Source organism: Pyrus communis, chromosome 11 (assembly GCF_041283825.1).
Source record: "Pyrus communis isolate YQ-2024b chromosome 11, ASM4128382v1, whole genome shotgun sequence".
Taxonomy (NCBI): Eukaryota; Viridiplantae; Streptophyta; class Magnoliopsida; order Rosales; family Rosaceae; genus Pyrus; species Pyrus communis.
The window spans coordinates 10,811,672-10,824,443 of NC_142575.1; the positions used below are offsets into that span (position 1 = coordinate 10,811,672).

General features: G+C 39.1%; 1 protein-coding gene across 1 annotated transcript; it reads right to left on the reverse strand.

Moving 5' to 3' along the window:
* Positions 1-275: 275 nt before the first annotated feature.
* LOC137743393 (putative CoA ligase CCL7) lies at positions 276-4,733 on the reverse strand. Its single transcript, XM_068483275.2, has 6 exons — positions 3,605-4,733; positions 2,921-3,095; positions 1,158-1,303; positions 813-880; positions 629-731; positions 276-555 (listed from the first exon to the last, which is right to left on the reverse strand). The coding sequence occupies exons 1-6, from the start codon at positions 4,619-4,621 to the stop codon at positions 442-444; spliced, it is 1,623 nt and encodes a 540-aa protein (XP_068339376.2). The 5' UTR covers positions 4,622-4,733; the 3' UTR covers positions 276-441.
* Between the last annotated feature and the right edge of the window lie 8,039 nt (positions 4,734-12,772).

Sequence of the window (12,772 nt, forward strand, 5' to 3'; positions counted from 1 at the left end):
GATTATCTTTTTCTTCTCCTTTGTCTTCCGTACAAAATTTCCAGACAGTAAACACACAAAGCAATTCGCTAGAGTTCTATAATCCAGTACGGGTTGTAGAATTAGGTAGTTGTATCCTGGTCAAACAGACGTTGTAGAACCACAAGCACACGAGTGGGACGGAAATACGGTTCGAAAGACATAGCATTTGCGCTAACCTCTACCTTCAATTCATTCAAGTTAGTATCATATTAATTTTTGTAATTATTGTGTTATTGCATTTTGTATTTCAAGTATTTGTGAATAATAAAGTATAAATATTTTAGTTTTGCACATCTGTTATTTTATTGTTTCTAAATTGTTCTCCAACAAAAACAAGTGTAAGGAACTTGTAGCGTTCCTCTACAGACAAGCCTTACCGATAAAGCAAACATCGCATCAATGAGGAGCCATGATACAATTTCATATTTTCGACCGCACTTTCTCGATGAGCTCTCTTCTGAGGATTTTGCCCGATGCTGACTTGGGGACACTGTTTATGAATGATACTCTTCGTAATCGTTTGAAAGATGCAACCTGCCACAGGAGCAATTTTTTACCAAGGAAATCAAATTGGATCCGAAATAATCCTTTGATGTTTCCTACTTACTTGACTAGCAATAAAGCTCTTGACATCTTCTTCAGTTAGAGAACTATTTGGCGTACGTACACAATATGCAACAGGGACCTCACCAGCTTCAGCATCAGGAAACCTGCAGGACGGAAATAAAACCATCATTCAATTAAGTTCAAGAGGAGGCGGTTAGCACAAGTTTTGTATGTGGCAAACTCACGGGATGACAACCGCATCTAATATTTCAGGGTGAGAAACTAGCAGCCCTTCAAGTTCAGCTGGTGCCACCTAGCAGAGGACCAACCGAGCAAAGAAAACATGATTGAATAATTGCAGATGTGTAGAGCATAAGAATCCATTATGAAAAAACGCAAACAGAAAGACAATAATTCACTTTTAATCGACTTCTGACAGCATAGCATCCATGATCCACCAAATTTTCTAGTTGCAGAGACAACTATGTTAAAGGAAAATTGGCATGGGATTTGTTATGCATAAAAAATAGCTTTGCAGAGATAACCAGCAGAAATTTCAGTAATTGTTTAACTCTAGCTAAAGAATTTACCTGGAAACCTTTATACTTAATGAGCTCTTTGATTCGATCAACTACATAAAGTTGTCCGTCTTCATCAATGTATCCAAGATCTCCTGTGTGTAGCCAACCATTTTTATCTATAGTCTCGTTGGTGGCCTGTGGGTTGTTGAAATACCCTGAAATGAGTTTAGTAATCATGGTGTTATAAATTTTTATACCAAAAACCCCACGACACACAAAATAAACTTGAACAAATATCCTACTAATATCTGCACAAGAGGCGAACCAAATAGACTTCACACAACCAAATTGGAAGCAAAGGTTTGCAAGCTTGTTATATTGGGCGATTATATTGACCCGAGGCATCCTTAAATGACAGTTCTCAATGAAACAGAAAGGAAGAACTTTTCAATGCTAGACAAGATAAATGGCGAGGTAACTGAAATTCAGATGGAAAATAAATTATTGCATGCTTCTGCATTGTTATTATTGCATGGTATTTAGTTAAGGTCAGCAGACCCAACTTAAATTTACACCATGGAAACATTTATAAACATTCGCATCAGCTTTTCAGCAAGTAAAAGTAGGGCTGGAAAAATATCCCAAAAATCCCAAACCAAACCGAAAAAATCCCGATCCCAAACCTAAATTCCCGAAAATTTCGGTATGTCATCCCGAACCAAACCGAAATTTTCGGTACGGGATTCGGTATTGCATCTCCATTTTTTCGGTATTCCCATACCGAACCGAAATAAATATTATATATATATATATATATATATATTATTTTTTAATTATAAGAGAATTATTTCAACCGTTCATTGTTTTAGATTTAATCTGTGCCGTTCATTTGTTTTTAGGTCAGATCCCCCATTTCAAATTTCACTTCCGTTCCATCAAGAGCTTGAAGCGCAGCCACTGTGCCACCAGCCTTCCTTCACCAGAATCACCACCCAGCTTGGCTTATAACTATTATTTTTGCTTTTGAGTTTGTTATTTTATTTATTTTAAAACCTTGGCTTGTAACTATTATTTTTGCTTTTGGGTTTGGTACCTAATTTATTTTTTATTGCATGCATGATGCATGTGTAGTGGGCAGATTGAAACTTTGTTATTATTGAAACTTTGTGCACAAATGGGCAGTGGGTAGATTGAAACTTAATTTATGAAACTATGTCAAATTTGTGCAGTGGGCAGTGGGCAAATTAGTAAAAATAACAAATTGGCAGTTTGGGCCCAAAAGCATAATATGTCAAATTTTGGCCCAAAAGCATAATATGTCAAATTTTAGTCCAAAAGCCCAAAAGCATTTCAGGATTCCCGATTTGTCCCGAAATCCCGAAATTATTTCGGGATTCCCGAAAATTTGGTTTGGGATTGGTATTGAATTTAGGATTCCCGAAAATTTTGGTTTGGGAATCGGAAGAAGGGTTTCGGTATGGGATCCCATACCGAACCACCCCTAAGTAAAACAGTGAACATTTTGCGGGAAGAGAGTGTGATCCATATTGGCAAATGCAATATTCCGCATCAGCTTTCCTGCTTGGGATGAACAAAGCATCAGCACTAGAGTTTTGCATCTTAAATAATTGATGAGGATACTGAAAATCATAAGCATAAACCTCATATGCCACGTGAAAATGCTACCGCACTGCGCCAATTTGAACGATTACATTACAGACAAAAAAAATGTGACTTCTCTTATAATAAAATGCAGAATAATTTCTTTCTGTGAGACGATTAATATGTCTATGTGTGCAGGACAACTTTTGAATGTTGACAAACACACTTACCAGTCATCATATTAGGCCCCCTAACCCATATCTCTCCCAACTGTTTGGGAGGTTGAGGCTTCAGTGTATCTACGCTGACTATCTGACATTCAACTCCAGAAACAAGCATGCCAGTTGAACCAGTATGTGTGCTCCCCACCGAAACAATTCCACAAGTTTCTGTCATACCATAGCCCTGAAAAACCAAGCAAACTTCTGAATCAGTGAAAGAAGTTTTATCCTCCCAGCTACTACATGAAAAATTTTAACTTCGCAAATGAGGTTGAGAACCTCAAACTCTAGCGCCACCCAATTTTCACATTTCACATCAGTTGAATTGCGGCATAAGCTGTCATCCACTTTCAATTACTTCAAACTTTGTGCTAAATTTAATTAGCTACCGAAGGAATTTTGCCTACTCACACATTAGAAACTTGCACCTCTTGCAATTTGACTATATTTTAAACTACTCCAATTTACGAAAGGGGATTCGAACTTGTTGTGTAAAAAGACACATGACGACTAGAACACATGACTGCTTGAAAACTGCACTTGAATCAAGAAAATGTAGCCTATAGCCATTTGGTTTCAATCAAACACCAAACTCTAAACACAATGCCTATATTATAAAATAACCGAACCAAAGGAATTAATCGCACTTCCAAGTTAAAAACAATCAAAACCAGCAAGATAATAATTTAATACCTGAGCTACTACACCTTGAGGAATAATTTTAGCACACTCCTCCATCAACTCTTTCCCCAAAGGAGCTGCCCCTGAACAGATATGCTTCAACGACGAAAGGTTAAACTTCTTAACTACACTGTTTTTCGCCAGAGCAAGCACTATAGGAGGCACAATCCACAGGTGTGTCACCCTATACTTCTCAACAGCCATCAAAATCTTCTCGAGATCGAATCGCCCCATCAAGACCACAGCATTGCCCTTCTGCAGCTGCCCAAAGGTGATAATTGCCAGCCCAAACACATGGAACATTGGCAGAACACAGAGAAACACATGGTGCATCTCCCCAGAAAGTTCTTGATCCATTGTGACCATCAGAGACGAGGCAATGATATTCCTATGTGTCAAAACTACCCCTTTGCTGACCCCCGTTGTACCTGAAGAGTACAACAGGACAGCTGTGTCGGTCTGCTTAATGTTAACCGATGGAAAATCGGACACAGATCCAGCAGACTCGACCAAATCATGGAAAGTTCGAATCTTTGAGGCTGATCCAACGTGGGATTTCCCCGAAAACCCCTTTGATCCTAAGAACACTGTTGGGAGGTTAAGGCCCTTGACTTTATCCCAGAGCTCCGGGACTGTTATAACCAGCTTGGGATTAGAGTCCCGGACTTGCTTGGACAGCTCTGAAACAGTGTAGAGCGGATTGGAGGTGGTGGCAATAGCGCCGGACGCAATAATCCCGAAGAGACAAATGGGGAATTGGATTGAGTTGGGGGCGAAAATGAGGACGACGTCGTTTTTCTTGATACCCAGATTGATTAAGCCATGGGAGACCTGGATAACTTTGGACTTGAACTGCGAGAAGGACAGGGCTTCGGAGGACTCGCCGTCGATGAGCGCGGGCTTGTGGGAGTAGGAGGAGGAGTTTCTGAAGAGGAAGGAGACCATTGAGAGATTTGGGTCTCTGGGTAGGACAAGCGGCGGCCGAAGTGACCGGAAAATGCCATCTCTGCCGAACCCAGATTTCTCCATTGACGATTGCGGTGGAGAAGTCCAACTGGGTATGCTGGAGTTTTGGGTTTCTGGGATTTGGATATGGTTTTATTGGGGAGTTTGTTGAAGGTGATGGGCGATGGAGTATCATAAAGACCCACATTATTCTCAGTCAACCCAACAGTGCCAGAGTCCAAGTCATCAATTGCTTAGTCTTTAAGTTTTCTATTGTAATTAATTCATAGATTAAGCTTAATTAGTTACATTAGTTGTTAACTAAATATTATTAGCTGTTGTGTATAAATACTCCAAATGTAACCAGTTTCATTTAATGAAAATACATTTCTTATATGGTATCATCCTTTTTTCGCTTCACCTCTTTTCCTTCGATCCTCTTCTTCGTCGCTCCCTGCGATCTCTGATTTCTTCGATCTTTGATCATCTCTCTTCATTTTCTTGTGGATCTTGATCGATACCTTATTCTTTTCTCCTATCTGATTTGATTACAATGCCTTCGTCGAGTTCATCTCCAATGAATCATGATGTTCTTGCCCCAAATTCGTCCCCGATGAACCCTAATTTCACTACGGTTCCGCCTTCTCCCTCAATTTCTTAGATTTCTATTCAGAATATCAGTTGTATGGTTCCTACCAAGCTTAAACGGGACAATTATCTTGTTTGGAAGGCGTTGTTTGCTCCAATTTTTCGTCGTTACAAGCTTACCGGGATTGTTGATGGCTCTGAGATTTGTCATTCCCCCTTCTTACTTGATGATTCTGGCAAGAACACTGGCACTCCAAATCCAGACTTCGATCTGTGGTATGAAAAGGATCAAAATATCCTTATCTGGCTTAATTCTACTTTTTCAAAAGATCTCATTCCGTTCACAGTTGGTGTTACTTCTTTTCGCGAACTATGGTTGAATCTTGAGCAACGATTTGGCAGCGTTTCTGCTGCTCACATTTACCAGCTTCGCTCTCGCCTACACACTGTTCAGAAAGGGGATCTTATGATTTCTGAATATATTCAGCTAATTAAATCCATCTCTGATGCACTCATGGCTGTCGGTGCTCCGATCTTTGAAAGTGATTTGATTGCAGTCACTCTTAATGGCCTTTCTGATGACTATGAGTCATTTGTTGACTCCATTATGCTTCGCATCTCTTCTACCTCCTTGGATGAACTACATGGCCTACTAATTAACAAAGAATTGTTCATGCAGCGTAAGAAGAAACATGTTGCTTCATCTGTTTTTGAACCCTTTCAAGCCTATGCGGCTCAGTCTCCACAGTCTCAACCGCCTCTTCTTCCCACACCACAGGGCTATACTGTACCGAGGCAATTCAATCGTGGTAAAGGATCTTACCGAGGCAATAATTCTCGTGGCACCAATACCTATCGAGGCCACACCTATCGGGGCAACAACTATCGTAGCAATTCTGGCAGTTATACTCGTCCTTCCAGTCATCCCCATGGTCATCGCGATCCATGCCAAATCTATCATTCTCCTGATCATGATTCTCTGGACTGCTTTGAACGCATGAATCATGTTTTTGCTGGTAAAATTCCTCCTGCAAAATTGGCAGCTATGTGTGCTCACACCAATATCCCATTTTCTGCTCCTACTTGGCTCATGGACTCCGGTGCCACGTCTCATATAACGAATGACATCTCTGCTCTTCATTCTCCAGCTCCTTATAATGGTCAAGACAAGGTTTATATTGGTGATGGTCAAGGTATGCCCATCCACCATACTGGTAGTTCTTTTCCCACTACTACTGCTGCCACTTTTCGTTTGAATAGTGTTTTACATGTTCCTGCCATGAAACATAATCTTCTTTCTGCGTATCAATTCTTACAAGACAATTATTGCAAATTAACCCTTGATTCTGATGGTTCTACAATCAAGGATCGTATGTCGGGGAGGATGCTTTTCCGAGGGCCCGTTAAAGATGGGTTTTGTCCGTTTCAAGGACTTCCTCCAGCTTCTACTTCTCCCTTTGCTCTTGTCAGTAGCAAGGCTTCTTTACCAGTTTGGCACAATCGACTCGGCCATCCCTCTTCTGCTATCTTTCGGAAGGCTTTAACTAGTAGTACTATAGTTTACAGTGGTAAAAAGTTAACTTCTTTCTTCTGTTCAGATTGTGCAATTGGTAAGAATCACAAATTGCCTTTCACTACAAGTCTCAGTTTTGTCTCTATGCCTTTGGAACTTGTTCATTGTGATGTTTGGGGACCTGCCCGCACTTTGTCTATCACTGGTTATAAGTACTATGTGTTGTTTGTTGATCAATTCACCAAGTACAGTTGGTTGTTTCCTTTAAAGCTCAAGTCTGAGGTGTATTCAGTATTTGTCACTTTCAAGGCTTATGTAGAAAACTTGGTTGGTAATAAAATCAAAGTTCTTCGATCAGATTCTGGGGGTGAATTTACAAGCTCCTGTTTTAATTTTTTTCTCTTGCAACATGGCATTCTGCATCAATATTCTTGTCCTCATACACCGGAACAGAACGGTTGTGTTGAACGCAAACATCAGCACCTTACTGAAACTGCTCGGACTCTTCTTACTGCATCAAAGTTCCCTCATCAGTTTTGGGTTGAGGCATTTTCTACTGCCTTGTATCTGATCAATAGGCTTCCCATCTCTAACCTTGATAAATCTCCATGGGAATTACTTTTCCATAAGTCTCCGGATTATTCCAAGCTCAAGGTTTTTGGCTGTAGCTGCTATCCATGGCTTAAACCATATTCTATTTCTAAGTTTGATGGGAAGAGCATTCACTGTGTTTTTCTCGGTTACAGTTTGCACCACAAGGGCTATCGTTGCTTAGATCCTCTTACATCCAGGGTTTATATATATCGCCATGTGCTTTTTAATGAATTTACTTTTCCTTTTCATACACCACACAAGTTCATTGTGTCTACTTCTCCGCTGCCCCACAGTCCCCCTTCCCCATCTCCAACCTTCACTCATCCTTTCACTTTTCCCTGTCCTTCCTCACCCTCTATACTTCCTTCCACTTCTTCATCTATTCCCATCGTCTCAAATTCTCCCACCGTCTCAAATTCTCCTATCCACCCTATATCGCCTCCCCCAGTGTCAACTTCTCCAACAGTGCAGGATTCTTCACCAGTGCCACATTCTTCACTCCCACATCCATCTCCTCTCTCCACCAATACTCATTCCATGATTACTCGGTCCAAAGCCGGAATTTTTAAACCCAAAGCCTTGGCTGCTACTAAACATCCTATTGATTCCTTAAATTTTGTTCCTACCACCTTTCTCCAAGCCTCACAGCATGATCACTGGATGAAAGCCATGGCTGAGGAGTTTCAAGCCCTGCATTCTACCGGCACTTGGTCTCTTGTTCCTTTTACACCACATCAAAATCTTGTAGGTTGTAAATGGGTGTTTCGAATCAAAAGGAAACTTGATGGTAGTGTGGACAGGTACAAAGCCCGTTTAGTCGCAAAGGGCTTTCATCAACAGGAAGGTATTGACTTCCAGGAAACTTTTAGCCTGGTTGCCAAACCTGTCACCATCAGAATTCTCTTGACATTAGCAGTGCAATTTGATTGGTTTTTAAACCAGTTGGATATAAGCAATGCATTCTTACATGGGACACTCAAGGATGAGGTGTTTATGCAACAACCCCCTGGGTTCATTGATCCTTCACAGCCATCTCATGTTTGCAAACTTTCTAAGTCCTTGTATGGTCTCAAGCAAGCCCCACGAGCATGGTATGATAAATTGTTTCAAACCTTGCTTTCTCTGGGGTTCCAGAACTCTCAATCTGATTGCTCCCTATTTGTTGTTTTCGAGCCATCTCTTGTTATTGTACTAGTATATGTTGATGATATACTAGTTACTGGACCTAGTGCTCCAGCCTGCAATGCTTTCATTAACAAGCTCAGTCAGCTCTTTCCTATCAAAGATTTAGGCCCGTTACACTACTTCTTGGGGTTAGAAGTTCATCGCACCTCAGCTGGCATTTTTCTCTCTTAACATAAATATGCCATGGATCTTCTTCTCAAGACTTACATGGATGGCAGCAAACCATGTACTACCTCTCTTGGTACTCAGAAGTTAGACCACAGTGGTACACTTCTCTCTAATCCCCATGAATATCGGTCCATTGTTGGGGCATTGTAGTATTTGACCTGGACTCGACCTGATCTTTCTTTTGCTGTCAATCAACTCTGCCAATTTCTCCATTGTCTGAGAGACACTCATTTTCAATCTGTTAAACGTGTCTTACGTTTTCTTAAAGGCACTGTTACTGATGACATCTGGTTCAAAAAAGGTTCTCTCACTTTTACTGCCTTCTCGGATGCTGATTGGGCCAGCTGTGTATTTGATCGACGATCTACAAGTGGTTACTGTGTGTATCTTGGTCGCAACCTTATCAGTTGGAGTGCCAAGAAACAACCCATGGTTGCTCGCTCCTTTACTGAAGCTGAATATCGTTCTTTGGCTCACACTTCTGCCGAGATCACTTGGATTTGCAAAATTTTCAGGGACATTGGCTTTCCCCTGTCCCGGGTTCCCATTCTTTGGTGTGATAATGTCTCTGCAATTTCTCTTGCTTCAAATCCAGTTTTTCATGCTCGAACGAAACATGTCGAAATAGACTACCACTATATCCGAGAACTGGTTTTAGCCTCTCTACTGAAAGTTCAGTTTGTTCCTAGTCTCCATCAAATTGCAGATATTCACACTAAGTCCCTGTCCAAGGGTCGATTTCAGTTTCTCCGTTCCAAGCTTTCACTTGGTTCCCCTCCATTCAGCTTGAGGGGGTGTAAAGACACACATTATTCTCAATCAACCCAACAGTGCTAGAGTCCAAGTGATCAATTGCTTAGTCTTTAAGTTTTCTATTGTAACTAATTCATAGATTAAGCTTAATTAGTTACATTAGTTGTTAACTAAATATTATTAGCTGCTGTGTATAAATACTCCAAATGTAACCAGTTTCATTTAATGAAAATACATTTCTTATATATCATACGTATCGAGGTATATTGATTGTCCTTTTTTTTTTTACGGCAAAAAGGTGTTGTCTTCCGATTTGCCAAGGAGGTGCTGTGAATTTGTGATCCTGATTAGGAAATGTTTACCAGTCTGGTTGGATAAAAATTAAACTCAAAGGGATTGCTCGATTTGTTTCCTTCACGCTAAACACGACACAAACTCGGTGTATACTCTTGCTCCGTGTCGATATACGACACTTTGCGACAAGACAAAAGAGATATGGAGAAGCGGCAAGTATTACGTGTCGGATCGAAAGACTCTGTCACTCATTCAGTACTTCACGGCGGAAGGCTGGCAATGGAACGCCATGCATGGTCCGGCATTTTTGCCTTTTCTTCTCTGATATGGTGATAGGTTTTTAATTTTTGTTAATTTTTTTTATTTTTCTTTTGTTTATTTATTTATTTATTTATTTTTAAATATCTTTTGCTTTCAGAAGTGACAAGGAAAATAGCAGACGGGCGGCGAAACTGATGGCATTTGTGCAGTAGCAGATAGAAAATACATCAGCAAAGTTCAACACTCTTGCATATTAATTTCAAACAAAAGTATAACAGCATGGGAAGACTTTGAGGTAAGTGGTCATAGCATAATTAGTTGTGACAAGGATATGTTCCTAACTTTACTTTTCTCATTTTTGAAGGATTAGATTTAGGGGTTGTCAACTGGGGACGAGGATCCTCTCCTAATCTAAGGATGATGATCCTCATGACCAAAGGATGTGGACCGTTAGATGAAAATCCAACGGTTACAAACAGGGGGTTCCTTTAAAGTTATAATAATTATAACCGTTGGATTTTCATCTAACGGCCCACATCCCTTGGTCATGAGGATCCTCATCCTTAGATTAGGAGAGGATCTTGGTCCGTCAATTAGTGAAATTTTCTTTGTCCTTCATTAATAAGTCAGAATCTCGTGCTATAGGTTTGAAACTAATTTATCATTTCACATTCTTAATGTAAATATATTATTGTATCATAAAAATGTAATATTGTCTTAAAACTATGTAATATTCGAAACAATAACCCTAGTTGCCATTTCTTTATCTGGTTTACTTGTAAGTTCTACTGGATACACCTCATATATTACTTTTGGGCAACGCTCTCAATAACTAAGAGATCCATTAGAGGAACCCGAGGACTAGTTGAAATGCGTACTTCAATTGAGATAATGACAAGTCATTTCACCTTTTAGTTGGAACTTTAGGTGGTTCTCGAAAAAAGATAGCAAAAAAAAATTATTCCTAGAGTTGAGACTAAAATGAATGTATAAACCAATGCTTCCATCGACTTGCTGGATCTGGGATTGGCAGGATTGATGAATTTCAATGGAGGGCGACTGCTCTTGAGCTATTGCTAGATACTCTTATGGAAGACAACTGTTTGCTTGTTTTCTCTCTTGGTGTGAGGATAGCTAAAGTTAGTTGTTCGTGTAAGACGCTCTTTTTTCCTTCGACCGAGTTGAAAGCCACAACAAGGTTTTTATCGAGGTCCATTTAAGCACACTATCCTCCACTTTGTACGTTTTATTTTATATCAATAAATTTTGTACTTCTCTAAAAAAAAAAAAAAAAATTAAAAAAAAACCAATTCTTTCATGATTCGATTGTGGCTTACCATTATAATTTCTATACTTGCTTATTTGAGATCGTCTCATGGATAAATAAGGAACAAGAGTCAAAGAAAAAGTGGTGATTTAAATCAAGATTTATCTAGTGTGTCATCTAAAAATCATATAATTTAGGGACACATATATCACAAAAAAAATATTATAATAAGTGTGGGTTAGGTTTTTTTTTTTTTTTTTTTTTTTTTTTTTGACGACAAAGTGTGGGGTTAGTTATAACAAAGAAACCTAATTATCTATTAATTCAGTCATTAGCTTGCATATTTTTTAAATAGTTTTTCTATTTAATCACCACATCAATTATGGTTAATAGTTGGTTCTAATTCACATCAATTTTCTCCAATATTTTACTCAATAAATATGTTATCAAAATGTCTGTATTTTTTTGGCAATGCCAAAGGAGTACCATCACTTATCCGCGTTAGTGACCTAACATTGACGTCTTCTCCTTGTATTCCATAGTTGGCTCGACTTTTCTAATTGCTCATATTGTTGAAAACATTGGCAATGTTGAATGCAGTATTGAAAACATTGGCAGTGTTATAAATGCCCATATAGATTTTCAATGTCCATCCAAAGTGATATTGACTTGGGAGATGAAGGAGGATCGTACTTTCAAATATGTGTAATGTAAATTTCAAAATGTTTGTCTAGTGTTGCTCTATAAATAGAGCACTCCGACTACTATCAAGATACACAGAAAAGAAAGGAAAAATCAATAACATCAGTATCTATTCCTACCTCTTTTATTTGTCACCCTTTTGTACTATAGTTACAGTGTAATATTTTACACCTGCTTCGCTCATATCACTAATAAAGGTTATCTCTCTAACTTTTGCATATTTATAACACGTTATCAGCACGACTCTCTAAATATAACCATTTCTCATTTCTCTTCGCCTAAAGAAATCATTTCTTTTCGCCGAATGAAAAAAAAAAAAAAGTTTCATCTAAGGATTTTACTGTTCATCTTCTTCATTTGCCTCAACTACTAGATATACCCTCGCAAAGAACTGTTTACATCATGCCTGCTTTTAGTTCTCAACCTAACAATTACATATATCTTTGATTTCTTGTTTGGTGTAGATCTTGATTACTAACCCAGTGTTTATTTATGTTAATTTTACTACAATCCAAGATAGTGCGGTACAATCGCCCATCTTGAACTGCAAATTTAATTTTATTGCAATCCAAGATGGTGCGGTATCATCACCTATCTTGGACCGCAGATCTAATTTTACTGCAAATTTTAGGTGGTGCGGTATAACGCCCACCCTACTTTGCGTATTTCAATTTTCCTACTACTAGAGTGGTGCAGAATAATCGCTCATCCTATGTTATGAGAATGGTGCGGTATAATCGCCCTCCTCATTCATCATGTAAATCTCGAGCCAGAAGTTTCGAGTGCTTACCATTTTGCCCAAAAGATCAAAATGAAAAATTTGTAAGAGTCAGAAGTTCTAACATTACGTCCCCCAGATTACATATTATTGCAAGTTCTTACACATCTCAGTTTTCTTTCAGAAAAGAAA

Excerpts from the sequence above, each read along its gene's own strand:
- LOC137743393 (XM_068483275.2), bottom strand. The coding sequence starts at position 4,621 with ATGGAGAAATCTGGGTTCGGCAGAGATGGCATTTTCCGGTCACTTCGG. Across the intron at positions 3,096-3,604 it reads CTCAAGGTGTAGTAGCTCAG|GGCTATGGTATGACAGAAAC; the intron begins GTATTAAATTAT and ends TTGGTTTTTCAG. Across the intron at positions 1,304-2,920 it reads GGGGCCTAATATGATGACTG|GGTATTTCAACAACCCACAG; the intron begins GTAAGTGTGTTT and ends AACTCATTTCAG.